Raw genomic sequence first — 19,184 nt, 5'->3', positions numbered from 1 at the left:
CTATGGTACGGTGCTGGGTTGAAGCTGCAGCTTGAAATTTTGATTGAACCCAGCGAGTGCGGGGCTTCCGCTGATTGGTTAGAATCTCCTGCCTGAGGCCGCTAAGATTGTGGCCTGAACATCTCACGGCCAGTTGAGCGGCCAGCTGCGGAACATCCTCTACCGTACTACTATCTCTACTTTCCAAAGGATTTGGAGATGATTGGAGCTACATCAGATGACCGCAATTCCTTATCTTGATTGTTTGAAAATAGATGCTTACTTTTTGCAGCTCAGCCCAGGAGCCGGCTTTCTTTTCCAGCAAATTCGCCGCGTACAACTCCAGTACACGAACAAGACATGGAACGAGGTGCGAAGCTCAAAATCCCATCAACGTCCACAGAGCCAGTCTATCCATCCGGCTCTCTTCCCGGCTGTTTCTGTAACCATGCTTGCTCGGCAATGCCGGGTTCAGTAGGCAACGCGGGGTCGATAGAAGACGAATCATGATGTAGAGAGGTAAGACCACATTATGCGACCAATCGAAGGCTAAAGTTTGCATTGTCCATGAATGAGACAAGTAGGCGTAATTGTTACGAGACCCTCTGATGAAACAAAGTTAGCGGTTGACTTCAGTCATGTCCTAATACCGTGGTCGTGGTCTATGTAGAAAGGGAAACCCCAGCTCGGGTTATTTGCAGCACCTGCTACTTCGTGATGCCATTCGCTGGGTAAATAATGAATCGGCGACTTTGGAAGATCTTCCAGATGCCGAGATCTGGTGAGGCGGAGCAGGCGGAATAATGAAGCGTGGGCGTCTTGGCTGCCAACTTCGTATCCGAGTTGAATCGGTGCCTAGTGTTAAGAGAGACGGGGGACTGAACCACAGCCACGCACATGCGACTGTGGCTCGTCAGTATGCTACAAAAATAACCCGAAACATGGGCCTTTTGACAGCGTTGAACCGTGGCAGAATGCAGCGCAAAGAGTGGTTGCGACTGCGAGAGCAGCATAGGCTCACGTGCCCCCCGTGCCAGGGTCGGTTCCTCCATCCTCAACGCCGAGCTCCATCGCCTCCATCTCCAAGCCTCCTCACTGGTTGCCCTCTTGGGATTCTGTGGTGGCCACGACTGAAGGCATAGTCTCCGCTAAACGGTCTCCCCGGACTGGCCCACGTCCAATCTGCTGCCAATATCCAAGCCTTTAGCGGCTTGACTTGTGGTCGAAATGTAAAGTGAACAAGACGGTGATGCAACTGGCCAAGATAACGTTCCAGATTCTACAAATGCTGAGGCACCCATCGTGAATGGCGCAGCCGTGGCTACCCCTCATGCCGTGATTCTTGGTCGCATCCATCCCCACCCTAGGCGAATCCCTTGTCATCCTATATAAGGTGCGTCCGGAGTATCCCCCGTTCGTCCTGACTAGCTCCATCGCTGATCCCCTCTATTTGTTCGCTCAGCCCTACTTGTAGTCACCTCGAACCGATCTCTGGTTGTTTTTGTCGCGTCTCCTTCTGTCTCCCCAACTCCAATTGAATGGGCATTGAAACAACTCCACTTGATGTCGAGGAATCGACGGAGCCTCCTATATGTGCTTACTCCCAAGAGCACAATTCAAAAGACCATAATCATCCCGGAGATGTAAAAGACTCGCACGACATCGAGAAGGTTGCAAGACCACCGCCAGACGAGACTCACTCTACAGCCCAGCACTCTGAACATAATCTACCAAACCCAGCGGACCATGCTCACATCATCAGCTCCTCTAGCCTCTCGGCAATTCTCGATGTCGATCTTCAGTACGTTTATCCGTTTTGTGCCATTTGCATGCGCTGACCATGTAGACATGGGCTCTCCAACGAGGAGGCCGCTTCTCGTCTTGCACGAGACGGCCCCAATAGAGTCAGGGAGATGGAAGGACTATCCGCATGGAAGATCCTCCTGAGGCAAGTTTCCAACAGTCTAACTTTAGTATGATCTCGCCAATATCAAAGTCAGCCGCCTCGCGGTGCAGAAACCATTCATTAACTGTGACTAGATTCTCGTCATCGTCATGGGAGTATCCTTCGGAATCCACGATTATATTGAAGGGGGTGTGGTCACCGCCGTCATCCTCCTCAATATCGTCGTAGGGTAAGCATTCTTATTCCTACTACCACCTTATCTAATTTGTGTAGTTTCGTGCAAGACTACAAAGCAGAGCAGGATATTCTCTCACTACAACGATTGTCTGCCCCAATATGTAAGGTACTGCGGGATGGCAGGGTTACCTCTGTAAAGGCGGAATCACTTGTGGTCGGGGATATCGTGCAACTCGCTGTCGGAGACATTGTTCCAGCAGATCTAAGGTTGTTCGAAGGCATGAACGCCTCGATGGACGAAGCGCTGTTGACAGGAGAATCTTTACCTGTATCAAAGACTCCACACCTGACCCTAACTTCGCGGGATATGCCAATTGGCGATAGGACCAACATGGCCTACTCAGGTTGTAGCACAACTCAGGGCCGAGCGACTGGGGTGGTTACGGCGATTGGAATGAACACGGAAGTGGGAAAGATCGCTCAGTTACTTCAGGATAGAGCTGAACACGATGACGCGAACGTATTTGTCCGCATGTTGCGCCGTTTAGTTGCTACTGTAAAGAGCATCCTCGGTCTTGTCGGGACGCCCCTGCAGGTAAAGCTGAGCAAGTTCGCGTTGCTCCTCTTCGCACTAGCCATCCTCCTAGCCATCATTGTCTTCTCCGTGAACAAATGGGATATTCAAGGCGAGGTCCTCATCTACGGAATCTGCGTCGCGGTTGCTGTTGTACCCGAGTCGCTGATCGCCGTGCTCACAATTACAGTTGCAGTCGGCACCAAGGCCATGGCCAGGGGCAATGTGATTGTTCGGAAACTGCAATGTCTCGAAGCCGTGGGTGGGGTGACCAACATCTGCTCGGACAAAACGGGTACCCTGACCCAGGGCAAGATGGTCGCACGCACTGCCTGGATCCCAGGGACCGGCGTCTTGACAGTCCACCAGACCACCAACCCGTTTGACCCGACAAGTGGATTGATTCAACTTGACGGTCAGGATATCAGCCCCAGCAACGTCCAAGATGATTCAGCAAACACCTTTATTACTGCACTCTCATTGTGCAATTTATCGACAGTACACAATGCACAATCTGCTTCATCAGAAGATGTACCCGTTCAGGTAGCCGAGGGTAAGTGGGTTGCTGTTGGCGAACCCACCGAGGTTGCTCTGCGGGTGTTCTCTATGCGGTTTGGGTATGAGAAGCCAGACCTTGTCCGAAACAGAGATCTTCAACTTCACACCGAATACCCCTTTGACTCTTCCGTCAAGAAGATGACGGTTGTCTACACCACTCAACAACCCGGGCTCAACGAAGTGTACTCCAAAGGGGCCCCAGAGGCGCTCATTCCTAGCCTTGATGTGATAGATGAGGAGAAAGAATTGATTCAAGAGACCGCTGATAGAATGGCCGGAGAAGGCCTCCGCGTGCTTTGCATCGCATACAAAAAGACTCCTGTCAATGATACATCACAGATATCAGCGCGCAACATGGCAGAATCTAACCTGAAATTCGCCGGCTTAATTGGGCTATACGATCCCCCTCGCCTTGAAACAGCAGCCGCCGTCCGCAAGTGCCAGATGGCTGGGATTACAGTCCATATGCTCACAGGCGACCACATCCGAACAGCCACGGCGATTGCATCGGAAGTGGGCATTCTCGACCCTATCGTTAATGCAAAGTCGAGTCGTCTGGTCATGGCAGCAAAGGAATTCGATCGGTTGTCCGATGAGGATGTCGATGCCATCGAGCAGCTGCCACTGGTCATTGCACGGTGCAGTCCTACTACGAAAGTGCGCATGGTCGAAGCGATGCATCGCCGGGGTGCGTTCTGCGTCATGACCGGTGACGGCGTCAATGATTCACCTGCGTTGAAGCGTGCTGATGTGGGAATTGCCATGGGCAAGAACGGTAGCGACGTTGCGAAAGAGGCGGCCGATATGGTTCTGACAGATGACAACTTTGCGTCGATCGTAAAAGCCGTCGAAGAAGGACGGCGTCTCTTTGACAATATTCAAAAGGTATGCTGCTTCTTCCTAGAGATGTGAACTCGACTAACTTGACTAGTTCCTGATGCACTTGTTGATATCCAACATCGCTCAGGTCATCCTTTTACTAATTGCCCTAGCCTTCAAGGATGAGGCCGGCAACTCCATCTTCCCCCTGTCGCCGTTGGAGATCCTCTGGGCCAACTTGGTGACTTCCTCGTTCCTTGCTTTGGGGCTAGGTCTGGAGGAAGCCCAGCCGGATATCATGTACCGCCCGCCGCACGACTTGAAGATTGGTGTATTTACACGCGAGCTCATCATGGACAAAATGGTGTACGGTACTTTCATGGGCTGCCTCTGTCTGGTGTCGTTTGTCAGTGTGATTTACGGCGCTGGTTCAGGCACTGCCAGCATGGGAGATGACTGCAACGAGGGGTGGAACAGCAGTTGCGGCACCGTGTTTAAAGCTCGAGCTACAACATACGCAACACTAACTTATTTGCTACTTGTCACGGCGTGGGAAGTGAAGCACTTTTCACGGTCTCTTTTCAACCTCGACCCAGACCGATATCCGGGCAAGCTTTCAGTCTTCCACTCCATTTGGCGCAACCAGTTTCTTTTCTGGGCTGTCATTGCAGGGTTTGTGATTGCTTTCCCGGTCATCTACCTCCCCGAGGTTAACCGTGTCGTTTTCAAACATCAAGGCATTACCTGGCACTGGGGAATCGTCTTTGGCTGCGTCGTGGTGTATCTGGCGCTAGTAGAGAGCTGGAAGGCGATCAAGCGGCGCTTTGGAATTGGGAACGGGAAGAACGCGACGCTGACGATGGACGATGCGGAGATGAGGGCCGGGCTGCGTAGCTTGACGCCCATCTCGATGAGCGCCAACGCCAGTGTGGATGCTAGCTTCATTGCCAGCGTGACGGAGAAGAAGTAGGGGAGACGGAAGTGACTTCCGACATGTTCAACCATGCAGACTGAAACAGCTATGAGGACTTTCAACACAGTCCCAGCTACCGTTTGTGCTTTGTCCAGTCCTGATCTTTGTTGATTCTCAAACCGACCACATTCCCTCTTTATGTACATCCCGCTAGTACCTACCAAATTGACCGTGCTTTCTGCTTTCTGCTTTCTGCTATTGGCCTCGTATCACGCAGGTGATCAGCTTAGCTAGGCAGTTGCCAGTAGACTTCCCGGCCCCCGAGCATTGTTTACTCTCCGACAAAGCATGACCTTCTCTCCAGTCATCACGCGTCATGCCTTCTTTGCTTTTGCAGCCCTGCAAGGAGAGCCGCCATGAGTCCACCTGACCTGGTCCATACCAATTGGCAGGCGCTACATTAATCTATCCCCCACCCCATCCTCATCCCCGCATGCCCACCTTCATCCTCTTGGCTCCAACTCAGCCATGACGCCGAAACTCAAAATTCTCTGCCTCCACGGCCGCGGAACTAGCGCTGCCATCTTTCAGTCTCAGACCTGTTTGTACTTCCCCTGTCAATTATACCTGCCTCTCACCTAATGCCTAGTTGATATTGAACGTTACTAACATTGTACCGAAATAGCCTCCATCCGCTCCCGCCTTACAGACCTCAATCTATCCTTCGACTTCGTGGACGGCCCGCACCCCTCCACCCCAGCGCCGGGAATTGACCTCTTCTACCCACCTCCCTACTACACATTCTACCCCGAGAGCGCACAGAACACAACCATCGAGACGATAAAGTCAACGCAAAAATGGCTAGCGGGTATCATCGCAAAACGAGGACCATACGACGTCGTCATGACGTTCTCACAGGGCTCATCAGTCGCAGCAGAGGCACTGCTCCTACATGAACTCTCGCAATCTCTACAAACCTCAACAGCAGTCGAACATACAAATGCAGATGAGAATATAGGAAATAGCAATCCCCCCTTCAAATCCGGAATCTTCATCTGCGGCGGCGCACCACTCACCCTAATGTCGCACATCGGATACGCCGTCCCGGAAATCACGAAGGCACGAGACCTCGCGAGCCGCGATGCGCTGGCGCAGATGGCGAGCTCCGAGGCAATACTGTCAAACGGTTCAGCAAGATGGTCGGCAAACTCCCACTCGGACATGAACCTAGGCCTTAGTTTCGGAATTGGCCACGGCCTCTTCAATTTAAACCCGTACCCGTCGCCCACGAGCGACATCGACGATAATAACATCAACACACTGCAGCTAACGTTCAACAAAGAAGACGAGATACGCCGCGAGATATCAAGGCCGCATCCGTACCCCAGCCCTAATTACACCGCCCCTCCAAACCTTGCACACAAATCAAGCTACGGTTTCGCGCCCGTGAAGGTCAGCATACCTACTGTACACATCTACGGCGAGCGTGACCCGCGGTATATCGCCGGCATCCAGCTCAGCGAGGTATGCGAGAAGAGCACGCGAAAGGTGTATAACCATGGCGGGGGCCATGAAATCCCGCGCTTTGAGGCGGTTAGTGGGGCAATGGCGGATCTGGTGCGCTGGGCTGTTAGGGCTGCGGAGAGGCATGGGGTTGGGGAGGATTGGGGGTGATTAAGTTGGGTTTGAAGATTGGACTGCATGAGTACGGTCTGTTGGATAGTGGCTGCGTGGTTGATAATGGTAATGTGTTGGGTTAAGTTAATATTGGGTAGGAAATACTAATGTTGGTCGGAAATATATTGTCTTCTCTACCCTGTAGAAGGGAGCCTTGCCTAGCGTCTTTTTCTTGTCGATGCCCAGGTCTGCTTCCTGGCCCGGAAAGTAGCGGAATAGGACACATTGAATATAGGATTGATCAACCAGTTGATGTCTCGGGTTCCGGCTTCCATGAAGCTATTCGGGACGGGCGCTTGTCCGACATATACCAACACCTCACCGTTTCGAATCGGCCCAGAGAACAAATAAAAATGGAAAAAAAGTCATATGACCAAGTACGTACTGTTATGGCCGCCGATCAACAGCAAGTAAACAGCAATGTCAAAGCCCGCCCGCAAGATCGGCAATCGGTCTTTGACGGCAATTGAGCGCAAGTCCGACGTATAGATAACCCTAACAAACTCACCCGCGTCTCCCATGCCTCCTTTCCTCCGCATTCTCCCTCCCCATCTCTCTCATCGAGCCTGATCAAGATGTCATCCACAAAGCCCACAATGCTGCACCTCGGCGACCCCATAAAATACAACCCCGACCTCTATCAAACCTTCAGCAACACATTCACGATCCTCCGACCCTTAGCCAGCGAACGCACCCGCGAAGAATTCAAAACCGCCCTGCGCGAAAACCGCTATGGCCCCTTCGCCGGCATACTCCGTCCCTTCTGGAACACCGGCGGCGAAATGGGCAATTGGGACAAAGAGCTCATCGACCTGCTGCCCAAGTCCGTGAGGATCTTTGCCTCTGCGGGGGCGGGGTTCGATTGGGTTGATACGAGGTATCTTGCCGAGAAGGGTATTTTCTTCCTTCCGTATCCCCTTCCCCCTTAAAGGGATCTTGTGTGTTAACGTGTGTGGTGTAGGAATCCTCTACTGCAACGGCGCCGCCGCATCCTCGGAATCCGTAGCCGACATGACGCTCTTCCTGATATTGGCTTCATTCCGAAACCTCGCCTGGAGCCATAATGCCGCAATCTCGCAGAACCCGCGACGGTTTTTGGACGCACACACCAATTCTCCGCTAACAGCACGGAATCCGCGCGGGCACACACTGGGCATCATTGGACTCGGACAAATCGGATACACGATCGCGAAGAAAGTCCACGCCGCATTGGGCATGAAGATCCTGTACCATGACATCATCCGAAAATCAGAAGAAGTTGAGAAGAGCGTTGATGGGACGTTCTACAAGAGTCTAGACGACATGCTGTCTGCCTCGGACTGCGTCGTCGTGGCGACGCCGTTCGCGGGCAAGACGTTGCTTACTGCTGAGCTGTTCGGCAAGTTCAAGCGCGGCTCGCGGTTCGTGAATATCGCGCGGGGGTCGCTGGTGGATGAGGAGGCGTTGCTGGGGGCGATTGAGGATGGGACGCTCGTGGGCGTGGGCATGGATGTGCATGCCGACGAGCCGAATGTGCATCCGCGGCTGGCGAGTCATCCGAAGGTCATGATGATGAGCCATAATGCGGGTGGAACGGTGGACACGCATATTGGGTTTGAGAGGCTGGCGATGGAGAATGTCCTGGCGTACTTTACGGAGGGGAGGGCGTTGACGCCGGTGAATGCGCATTTGGTTAAGAGTAAGAGTGTGTTATAGATCGATAGAGGATATATATTGCATGAGATGTTGACCGATCATAAGGCTAAGGCTAATAGCAAGCTATACGGCAACGTAACTACCAACAAAACGCCTCATCGTGTAGACTTATCGTCCTTCCCCCCTTCTGCGCTTCTCTCACAGCCTGTCGGACGTCGTCTGTGACACATCCATTCCCGCATACACTCACTGCCATGGCGCCCACCTGTGTCTCCAGCTCGCGCCCAATGACAACTCCGAAAGACGGCCTGCCAAAGGCAACGCTGACAAGCACACCAGACGGCGCGCTGAACGCCCAAAGGCTCTCGCTATCGCCGACATTGGACTCACCGGGTACATTGCCGGTTACAAAGACCTGGACAGAAATGGCAAGCCGGTTGGGCTGGTAAGATTCTTTGGTGGCAAGGGATGGATGCGTGAAGATTGATTTCATCTATGGATCGATCCAGTGGAGGTCATCTGTTATTGTTAGAAGTGTGATTGATTAGATGGTGATAATACATACCAACGCTGCGGGTAATCCAGACTAGATTGACCCGTCGCACGGCAGTCTCCCGTGCAGTAAATCCTTCCAGGAACTGGTGGAGGTAGGACGTTGCGTTGTTTATCCCGACCCCGCTGGCTATCAGCATGGCCGTTCCGTAGGTGTTGAGATCCTCGAGTCCTCCTGCTCTCGTTAGCTATATCTCAATGAGAGGATGAAATAACTTACCATACGGCCCCTCAACATACGCTGTTGCTCTGAAATGTAGCGTTTCGGAATTGGCGGCTTTGCGCTGTAGCCCGCGCGTAAAACCACCCTGCCCCCTGATCAAAAATGAGACTGTCTGCTGCGGCTTCTTATCAAGTAACATGTCGAACGAGTCATTGGAGTCGCCATCGACAATGACATCCTCGGTAGACGTCCATGCCACAGAGAATGGGTGAGAGGTCCATAGTCCTACACACGGGACGTAGAGGTACATGTGCTGTCCTGCTCTGAACTTCTGGGTCCGTGCAAGGGCGACAGTGGCCCGAACAACGTTGCCAGGGAGGAGTTCAAAGTCGGCGACTGTGCGCTGTTTGCCGAAGTTGCGCCAGACAATACTTGTAAACCGGGTGGCTCGCTAGGCAACTTAGCCCTGACTCGATCAAGTGACCATGCAACTTACCTCAAGACCCCATAGGATGATTGTGCCAAGAAGGACATTTTGTTGTTCGAGACCGCGAAGATGGTACCAGAGTCCAACAAATGACATTACCGCCAGGGCAACGTGGACGTGAAGAAAAACTTCATAGAAAGCATGTCGAAGTGGTGAGATGGATTGGATGGCGATGAGGACGAATCCGAAGAGAGCCTATGTAGTTAGTATCTCTCTGGGTCTGCTATGCTGAAAAAACAACATACAACTATACCCCAGACAAAGAACGGAACATCCCAGATAATATGAGTAGTGGTCTCAAAACCATCTGCAAAAGTTAGAATAGCCCACTTTAGGGGCCGGTTGACTCACATTCCGCATATTGTCCAGCAACCACAGCAGCCATATGAACAATCGCACCAGCCACGATAACCCGACCGACCCAGCGATGGAAGAGATTGAAGGCGTCAAACGAGATGCCCAGCAGAGGAACCAAGGGGTTATTCCGGGCAGCGGCCAGCACCAGCCCGGGAGTGTTCATCACAGCCAAGTGACCTCCAGCGTACTTGATCTGATACAGTTTCTCCTGATAGTCCTCCCACCAGTCGACCAAGCAGACGAAGAAAGCGAGGTTGATGAGGATATACAGCGTAAGAATAACAATCTCTATCCGCAGCGGCACAGTGCCCATATGAGCACAGCCAATGCGGAGCTCGCGACTATGGCGAGACCTAAAGAGCGGTGCATAAAAGACGTGTCTGTTCATCCAGGCCATAAAGCCACTTCGGTGCGTATACTTCGTCTGGTCATTACTCTTGAGAATCGTGCGGAGTCGTAGACGGTGCTGTATCCGTATCACAAGGCGCGCGATGAAGAGAAGCAAGAAGCCCCCAGCAAGGGCAAACAGGGGCGTTGCCAGTGCGACATTCATAGGAGGATGGACATGGCGCTGGCGCTCTTGTCCAGAAGGTTGGAGATCAACTCCCATGGTAATGATATTTTGTTATCACGGTTGGTGTCGACGGTTAAATGGTCGGATAGGATGGACAACGCAGCGAAGCTGCACCCTTGAGCTCATTGAAAGGCGTAACCGTGGGAATGGTCGACAAGTTCAGAATAGATATACCCGTTGGGTCTCAGCTTCCGATAGCATGACACGACGTGCGGCTCTCTAGCGAGTCAACGATGCCGTCATCCAACCTGATTCCAGATCCATTGTCTGCCGGAAGAGTTACGAGGACTCGGGAGCATCGACGGAATGCCGCTGACTAGAGCTGGGTTGTGCATGACTTGCAACCGTGAAGAATGTGGGGAATGACGGTGGAGGAATGCGCGTGTATACCGGGCCAGGCGGACGGACATCGTGCCACGGGCTAGAGCGTACATTAAGCGAAGAGGAGCGGAAAGCTGTACCTAGAAACTGTAAGTAAACTGAACCAGTTCTTCAGGATGAGATAAGAGTCTAGATCTTGGTCGGGGTGCGGTGCCTGGGATGCTACCGTGGTGGACGGAACACCAGCGCTGAATGCGGAAGTTGGTCAGGTCGCGCGCGTCCAGCCTCAGCTGGTACGGCCCTGAACCCTGAACGCTATTTTCGTCATTCATCAGCATGGCTCCGTATTGACGCTCCTTACCATGGTCTCTGATGACGTGTATAGCACGCAGTTGGGTTGGATCTGGAAGGAAACAGGATAGATGGGCCGGAGAAGCTCTGGTTGAAGGCCAACTTGGCGAACAAACGTCACAAGGTCGAATGGCATCATCCAGAAGTCATCTCTTCTGGTGATGCCTAGAAAGGTTATTGTAACCTTGCACTATTGATCCTTACTGGGAAGAGGTAGGGATTGAACGAAAGAAAGCAGACTGGTATTGGTGAGCGAAGATATCGCTTTTCGTCCATAACGCCTTCCACATTATCCATCCAGGTTCCTACAGCCACGTAAATCTACAGCCAATATAAAATGCCAAGAAGAATACATTATTGGATATACAAGATTATGTCCTCTCCATCCTTGTCTCGAGGGGCTTCGCCAACTGTGTCGGTTGGTCTGTTGGAGCAGGCCGAGAGTCGCTTGACTTGATACTCGTCGCTGACTTGGTGTCACGACGAGTTTCAGCAGGTGGAGTATTGTATTCTCGGAATGACCGAGACTTGTTCTTTCGCTTGTCTTTTCGATGGCTCGCCTTCAATCTCTGCTGATGAAGACGGGAGTAATCAGCAACGTCAACCCCAGCTCCGCGGCATAGAGAAGTACATTCCTCCTCAATAACCTGAACAAGGTCCGAGGTGAAGCCGTAGAAGGTCGGGTTATACGCATTGCGAGCCCAGTACATAAGTTCAGACGCGACACGACCGATAAGCGGTACCGGCTCCGGAGCGACACCCTTTTTAAACATAACCGGTTCGTCTGCCTCATCTTCAGCATCGTCGGACGAATCTCCAATGGAGTCCTTGAGCATAGGTGACGATGGCCGTGATGAATCTGAGGATGACAAATAGCCGGTATCCGAAGCAAGAACATGAAGTAGATGGTAAACGGCAGAGAAGCCGAGCAGTGTCAGATCGACCGGATCCAGCGGCAGCTGATCAAACCAAGTCACGGCTTTCTCCATGGTGAACGACTCGGGCAGCGAAGTGTCGTGGCGGGATCGCGCGGTAAAAATAGCAGCAATCATAGCACAGCGAACTGCAATAGAAATCTCCTCGCGGACAGACACCGGCAGCGAGGAATCCAGGAAGTTGAAGGTTGAGTTCTGTGTGCTCTTCGACTTTTCCTTTGGTAGTGCGGCAAGGACGGCTCCAATATTCTCGACCCGATCCTGCTCAAAAAACACCGCCATCATTACAAGGGCGCGAGTATGAGCGGCAGAAGGCTGTGGTGCCACGTCGAGAGCAAGCTGTATCTTCGCCTTAAACAGGTCACGGCTCTTCTTGGCATCGGGGCCGCGTGCACTGGCTTCGAAATACCTGAGAAGAGCGCGCTGCAGAAGGTGGGACGACCACCACGCCGCGAGAGCATCTAGTGAGGACTGAATTGCTGGATCCTCTTCCACTACATCCAGGAATGCGTCATCGCCGTCGGATCCTTCTTGAGTAGGGTCGTTCCATGTAAGATTAGCCGCCCTTTGAATGATGCTATCGATCATGACATCTTCACATTCGCACTGTAGCAACGCCTTGAGATGGGATGGAAGAGCATCCTCGTGGTCTTTCGGTAAGCCCGCATTCTTCTTTCGTGCCAGGTCCCATTGATACTTTGCAAGTGAGCGGGCAACATCGTTGGAGACTTGATAGCTCCATTGACCAGGAACCCCAACTCTCCATAGGAGAATGCGGCAATGAAGCGCCTTGAGCATCATTCTCATCGGGCTTCGTGGTAGAGTTCCTGCAGCAAAGATCGTGAGCACGAGTCGGCTCTTGCTAATTTCGGCGTCGCCGCCAGAGAGTTGCGCGTCAATCGCAATGTCCCACGTCTTGACGCGGCCCTTCTCATCTTCTGCTGTAATGCCAGTGATTGAGGAATAGAGCTTCCATCCAAGAAGGCATCGTAGAACGTATTCAAAACACCGTGAGGTCACGACATACCATTCGTGGAAAAACCGATGCCTTGGCACACCAACTCGTTGAATACTAGTCAGCCATGCTTGGCGTCGGAAGTTCGAAGAAGATAACATGACATTAGTCGTTGACACCTTGGAAGAGCTTTGGCGTCCGGGTCCGGAGTTGAAGAGATAGACGAACACGATGAAAGCCGAACCAACAACCAAAACGGCCAAGAAAAGGAAGTGCAGGATTGCCTTTGCGTGCCATGTTGACCAGAAGCTCCGGCCCATTGTCTCGTAGAGGACGGGTGGGACCTCAACAGTCCTGAAGTAGTTGAACGGCAGGGCCAGAAGGCCTTTGGCCGTTGAGTCGGTCTCCTTTTCTTTACCCATGCCCTCAAAAACCATAAGGCCGGCAAGAGTACCAAGTACGTATTTGTTGGGATAATATGACCGCCGGCGGCCATTTCCAGATTGAGCAGACGGGCTGCTTGAACTGGGATACTGCATATATGACTGAGACCAGAGGTTGTCCTTTGGCTGTTCACTACGCATGCGTTTGAATGAGTCCGGCATCTGGATCATGCCTGCTGCTGGACGAGAAGACGAGGGCGAGGGTTCAATCGGACTGTCTTCGGGATTCGAAAATATGCTGGGAGACGAGCTTCCTCCGGACTCCGTAGAGATGGTGTAGTTGCTAGGTGATGACACGGAAGCCGCGGAAGTTAAGGATTGATCGGCCGCCTTTTCCAGCTCGCGCAGTCTAACCTTCAGGGCCGTGTTTTCATCTTCAAGGCGCTTGTTGCGGGTTTCCAGATGCTTGATGTAATCCGTAGCCTTTGAGAGAATGGAAGCCTTGTTGAGCTTGTTTGCCGGTGTGACACCTTCATCCTCGTCGTCAGCAAGACCCCCACTACCCTTGGATGCTCGCAGGCTGGGAACACTATCTCGTAGTTCGGCTATCTTTTCGTTCAGGTTCGCACGATACCGCTTTTCGATGACATTGTGTGCTCGTTTCTTGGACGGCACCTTCTTCACTTCCTGCACCACGCCACTGCCAGCGGACCCGTCGTCGTCACTTCCAGATTTACGCTTTTGCCCAGCAACTGTCGATAAAGGAGACCCCGATATAACAGAATTTGCGGCAAACGTATCCATGCCATCCTGGAAAAAGTTCGTTGTCGGAAGAACCCCGCTAGTGTCTTGCGTGGGGAAAGCTTCGAAAGAAACATTCGTACAGTCGAGGGGAATGTCCGGAGAGAAATCACCAGTCGGAAAGAGATCGATACCTTGCTTTCCATCGGAAAATGGCGGCGATGTGAGAGATGGCGATAACGGCAAGTTCTTGGGCTCAGGGAAAGCCTGCTCATCCCATCTCATCCACTCGTTCCAATCTTGACCCGCATCGTCGGAACCAGAATCGCCTTGTGAGCTCTTCCTACCCCTCGAGTGAGCGGGCGAGAAGAGCTGAAAGTCGGTGCCCATACTAGGGGCTTCCATCTGCATATATCTTGAACGTTGTGACCATGGACCGTGGCCCGGTTACCGTGGTCGTATATCGATTCGTATCATATACCCGCGCAGGGTTTTCGCTTTATCGTTTGATATCAGCAACAAAGCCGGCGATAGCATCGACGTCAAGACATACAACGATACGAAAAGCAAGTTGTAAAAACGGGGTCGAGCCGCGACGCCGCCACCTTAAGTTCGAAGATTGATTGTCGATCAGCCACCCAAGCCGACGCGCTAAGGGGCCTAAACCGCTGCAGTGTGGAGAAAGGTAATAGGACCGACAACGGAGGGGGGAGTCGAATTGAGTCACTTTGACGTTGAGCAGAATATCAAGACCGCAACTAAGTCAAGTGGCTGTCAATGACAAGGATGACTGAAATATTGCAGAAGGTAGGCTAGGTACCTGCCTGAAGGAAGGAAGATCTTATCAAAGCGTTGGGAGTTCGGTTGAGTGTCGGCCTGGCAATGTGGTTCTAGGCGCCGTGGTTCCTCTCTCACATGGAAGGATTCTATAGGAGGCTCGCGTTCCACTTGACAGGGCTGCGTTCCTGGCGCTTGCTTCGCTATTCGACCTTGTCAATACTCTCCTAGGATAAAAGGATTGACCTGCCAAAGGCGTCGGTAATTGTCAACAATTGGTTATCTTGTCCATACTCAGGGGACAGTTGCCATAGACTCGGGGAGGGTGCCTGGCAGTGGCATCGCCAACCGCCATCGAAAATTAGTGCTTGGGAGCCAATGGCAGGGCGGCGGCGGGCGTCGTATGATCGCGGGAATCTGCGCTTCCGGCACGGCCACCGGCTGTTGACAGCAGGCTGTGCAGCTGATTATCAGTTACCGCCTGGCAGAACTCTTGTGTGTATAAATGGCAAATTGGTATTTTGTGTATACTTTATGCTACATGCATAACTCAATCAAAGGGTCACCTCAAGCTCCGCAATTCCCGCCATAACATCCCTCACCACCTTCTTTGCGGCCTCGGCGGGCTCTTCATACGGCGTCCGGGGCTTTAATTTCTCCTCAGCATTCTCAATACCTGCAAGCTTCGCCGAGTATATCGCAGTCGCGTATTTGGTCGACGCAATGCCGCTCTTACAGGGGCTCTCCGCCAACGCCGCCTTCTTGTGCAACTCCATCGCCTCAGCTACCTTCCCAGATACATAAAGCTCATAAACCTTTGACGCCGTGCGCGGAAAGACATTCGCGAAAGCCGCGATACATCCAGCCGAGCCAACACTCAGCCCGCCGATCAAGAAGTCTGATTGTCCACCGTACACCGCGAAGTCAGACGCGGGGAACGTCGCCGCGAGCCGGGTGATCTTCCCAACAGACGCGCAAGTCAGCTTCACGCCAACGACATTCGAGACGCCATTGGGGCTTGACTTCGCGGATTCCCGCACGATATCTGTGATTGTCTCGGAATCGATGTCAACGCCGTTGCAGACACCGGGGAAGTTGTAGATCACGACAGGGAGGGAACTTTGGCGGGCGACGTCGGCGAAGAAACGCTTGATGACATTGGTGGTTGTTGCTTTACCGAAGTATGCGGGTGGGAGGACAAGGAGGTAGTTTGCGCCAGCGGCGGCGGCATCTGCTGCTAGTTCTAGCACTTGCTTTGTCGAGTGGGCGCCTACGCCGGCCATCAGAGGGAAGTCTGGGCCGACGGCCTCACGGGCTGCGGCAATCAGCTGCGCCCGCTCTTCTCGCGTGAGGAGGAAGGCTTCGGAGTTCGTTCCCAGAATGACGAGGCCCGCGAGGCCGGTCTTGGATAGGTAGGCGTAGTACTTCTTCTGCGCTTCCAGGTCAATCGTATCCGTTGCATGGTTGAAAAATGTCACTGCGGGACACCATACCCCCGCCTTGGGGACATGGGGCTGTGCGTTGATTGCGGGAGATTGAAAACCCATTGCTGTCGTGGTCTGCTTCAAGGGGTATCAAGGTCTCAACCACTAGGCCGTCTAAGAAGTAAAATCTTGTGGTTGGCACGCTTCATTGCCTCTTCATCGATCTTATTCTTATACAAAGTATCGCAAAGTGGGGTAGTAGATAAGGATAAATATCCGACTCGGCCTGTGGCCGTGAAGTTGGGGTAAGCTGCCCGCGGCTTATCACTTTACGCCCTGGAACTTATCCGAAATCGACGGCAAACTTCCGCCGCTATATACACGCCTTGTATCTGCCTAAGGTGGATGTTTGATTTCTATTCGTCCTGGTATTTATGCGAAAGGTATGAACTAGGGACATGCTAGGCGATGAACCGAAAAGAAGTTTGTTGAAAGCTAACATCAGTGGTCTGTGATTTCTCATGAGGTCCATCAATGCTGTTTGTTATGTTAGCAGGGTGGCCTTCATCAAAGACAAGCGGCGTACCGTGATATCCTCCCACTTCTCCCACCCTCGTCCGCGCACTTGAGCCAGTTCTTCCATAGTATATTGCTTGCCGGTGGTGAAGTATCCGGCATTGATCTTTGCGTCGATTTCGACTCGCGAGTCGTCGGGGATCATGTCCTCGGGGATGGGTACGCGCTCGAGAATCTCGATACCCGACTCGACGATAGCATCGTGTTTCATATTGGACATCGATAGCATTCGGTCGATCTTCTTGATTCCCAGCCAGTGCAGAATGTCGGGCATGAGGGCTTGGAAACGCATCTGGATTTTGTTCAGCATGTATGCCCTGTATACAATCGCCCTATTGACACTTACATCTCGTACTCCAGCGATGTTCTCTGTCCGAGTGAAGTACTTGTCCGCAGTATCACCACCACGTTTGCGGGCATTGTAGACCAGATACTTGGTCACTTCTCCCAAGGCACGACCCTCTTTTCGGAAATAGATAACCACACCGCTGCCACCGTCTTGTGCCTCTCGAATGGCCTCGCGAATGCCAAATGCCAAATACGGTCGACACGTGCATATATCTGACTGAAACACATCACTACCATTACACTCATCGTGAATTCGCAAAGCAAGTTTGACATTCTCGTCAGATACCCGTTCTGGAGGTCCGAAAATATAGACGGTCAATCCACCAATTGGAGGAAGGAAGATTTTCAGGTCCGGTCTAGTTATGAGCTCTGGGTAACTGCCGCCTGTGTGCTCGAAGAGAGTCCGACGGAGAGTAGGCTCGTCAACTCCAAATCGTTCAGCAACTCCAGGGAGATACCATACTGGCTCAACGGCGACCTTCGTCACACGAACCTCGCCGGTGGAATCTACCACGATAGAGCCATCGACGTCCAGGTGTCCATCACGAACCGCCTCCCCGATCTCCGCGAGCTTCATATTAGCACGGGTTATAGCCATCGTGGGTCGAATATCCCAGCCAGCGCTAATCTTGTCCCCAAAGTACTTCACGACATCGTGACCATAGGGGTCCATGGACACGATCTTTGTCTTGTCAGCCCAGGCGTTTTGCCAGGGGAAATCAAAGGTGGGCTCCGTATTGACGAAATTCGGACGGAACTCAGGATCCAGGTCTCCCGCTGCAATAGCCAATGCATTGTAGATACTATAGCTTCCACCGTGGGCACCCATTGCGTTGCGACGCTTAAGGAATGCTCCGCTACGGGAGACGACGACAGGGCCGCGAGCTTTGGCGTTTGCAGCGCCCCATTCGAGTGGAACAGGATCGATACCGCTTTGGCCCGGATACGTCGTTAACTAGAAAATTAGCGATGACTTTTATTCTCGTCTCGGAGTGCAAATTGGCTTACAATGATGTGCTTACTGTACCTCGAGGCCGAGGGGGACTGGACGGCAGTTGTTTCATCCTTGGGATGAACGGTTGTCTCTTCTTGGGCCATGCTGACGACTCTTGAACAAATAAAGCTCTGAATCAATCTCTGAGAATAATCGAATGGAAGAAAGGCAAGAAAAGGAAGAGGAAGAGGAAGGGGGTGAGAAAGCTGGGAAGGCACCCTGCATGTGACTTGGGTTCTCCGCACCTTATCTGCTGAGCTGCCTTACGGAGTACGTCGGGACTCCGTACATATATTCTTCCTTCGCGCTATACAGCCCGAAATACTACGTTGGAGACTCGATATAGTTCTAGTTTCATCTAAGTCCACGTTCAATTTTAGCTAGTAATGATCAGGCCAGGAAATGTCCATGATTCCCCCCAGTTGCTATCAGTTGCCCAGGTGCTTATCAGAGCTTCCCCTCATCGGCCGCCCCCGATCAGCGCTATCAATGTCGATAGTCCAGTATCAGCGCCGAAGATAACGCCCTTGGCCTGCCAAAGCTTAGCGCCCTGGTACCTGGTATTCTATGAAGCCAACGGATGGTCTACTCTGGCCTGTTGGTTTTCAGTGATGGTGCTCGAGTCTTGTACTACGTATTACCAGTTCGGTCTCACTTTATCGATAGGCTGGAAGCCGATAAGATAAGACACAGTGGCAACATTGGCAGTCAACACCACAGGGACACAGGCATCAATATGAGAAGCTAGACCGAAAGTATGGCCATGTATGTGCATCTATACGGAGTACTTGCTCTCCGATAATTTCTGGATTCATTGTTTTGCAGGGCTTCCCCGGGTTCAGCGATCTGTGCCAACAAAGGTACTAGCGCTGACGCATTCGGGCTGTGCCCAGCAAGGATGGCATGCAGGCGCCTGAAACACCAAGCCTCTGGCCATTCGCGATCAGCGACCAGATTCAAAGTTCCCTTCGAGAATACTTCCCCATGAACCTGTAACTTACTTAGTAT

At 52.4% G+C, this 19,184-nt stretch overlaps 6 protein-coding genes across 6 annotated transcripts; 3 read left to right on the top strand and 3 right to left on the bottom strand.

Annotated features, from left to right (window-relative positions):
• The first annotated feature begins 1,240 nt into the window (after positions 1-1,240).
• Positions 1,241-5,082, top strand: BDW74DRAFT_34886 (putative potassium/sodium P-type ATPase). The gene is made up of 6 exons (XM_073732583.1): positions 1,241-1,372; positions 1,442-1,780; positions 1,826-1,952; positions 2,020-2,114; positions 2,159-4,079; positions 4,126-5,082. Exons 2-6 carry the CDS (start codon positions 1,518-1,520, stop codon positions 4,981-4,983), a joined length of 3,264 nt encoding a protein of 1,087 aa, XP_073582614.1. The 5' UTR covers positions 1,241-1,372; positions 1,442-1,517; the 3' UTR covers positions 4,984-5,082.
• A 372-nt stretch (positions 5,083-5,454) lies between these two features.
• On the top strand, positions 5,455-6,600 carry BDW74DRAFT_179472 (putative EF-hand calcium-binding domain protein; the record flags this gene model as incomplete). Its single annotated transcript, XM_073729476.1, has 2 exons — positions 5,455-5,527; positions 5,612-6,600. 2 exons carry the CDS (start codon positions 5,455-5,457, stop codon positions 6,598-6,600), a joined length of 1,062 nt encoding a protein of 353 aa, XP_073582613.1.
• Positions 6,601-7,086: 486 nt separating this feature from the next.
• BDW74DRAFT_185947 (D-mandelate dehydrogenase-like dehydrogenase) lies at positions 7,087-8,860 on the top strand. Its single transcript, XM_073731153.1, has 2 exons — positions 7,087-7,497; positions 7,565-8,860. The coding sequence occupies exons 1-2, from the start codon at positions 7,179-7,181 to the stop codon at positions 8,296-8,298; spliced, it is 1,053 nt and encodes a 350-aa protein (XP_073582612.1). The 5' UTR covers positions 7,087-7,178; the 3' UTR covers positions 8,299-8,860.
• Positions 8,378-10,407, bottom strand: BDW74DRAFT_168727 (ferric reductase family protein; the record flags this gene model as incomplete). The annotated part of the gene is made up of 6 exons (XM_073726890.1): positions 8,378-8,731; positions 8,808-8,965; positions 9,011-9,404; positions 9,450-9,635; positions 9,686-9,747; positions 9,792-10,407. The coding sequence occupies 6 exons, from the start codon at positions 10,405-10,407 to the stop codon at positions 8,378-8,380; spliced, it is 1,770 nt and encodes a 589-aa protein (XP_073582611.1).
• An 856-nt stretch (positions 10,408-11,263) lies between these two features.
• BDW74DRAFT_155564 (basic helix-loop-helix domain-containing protein) lies at positions 11,264-15,177 on the bottom strand. Its single transcript, XM_073724855.1, has one exon. The coding sequence runs from the start codon at positions 14,466-14,468 to the stop codon at positions 11,415-11,417; it is 3,054 nt and encodes a 1,017-aa protein (XP_073582610.1). The 5' UTR covers positions 14,469-15,177; the 3' UTR covers positions 11,264-11,414.
• A 211-nt stretch (positions 15,178-15,388) lies between these two features.
• BDW74DRAFT_168725 (putative GTP cyclohydrolase II) lies at positions 15,389-18,280 on the bottom strand (the record flags this gene model as incomplete). Its single annotated transcript, XM_073726889.1, has 4 exons — positions 15,389-16,393; positions 16,845-17,126; positions 17,181-18,137; positions 18,191-18,280. The coding sequence occupies 4 exons, from the start codon at positions 18,278-18,280 to the stop codon at positions 15,389-15,391; spliced, it is 2,334 nt and encodes a 777-aa protein (XP_073582609.1).
• Between the last annotated feature and the right edge of the window lie 904 nt (positions 18,281-19,184).

Source organism: Aspergillus multicolor, assembly GCF_047715735.1.
Source record: "Aspergillus multicolor strain CBS 133.54 unplaced genomic scaffold BDW74scaffold_17, whole genome shotgun sequence".
Taxonomy (NCBI): Eukaryota; Fungi; Ascomycota; class Eurotiomycetes; order Eurotiales; family Aspergillaceae; genus Aspergillus; species Aspergillus multicolor.
This window is presented reverse-complemented; position numbering and strand designations above follow the sequence as displayed.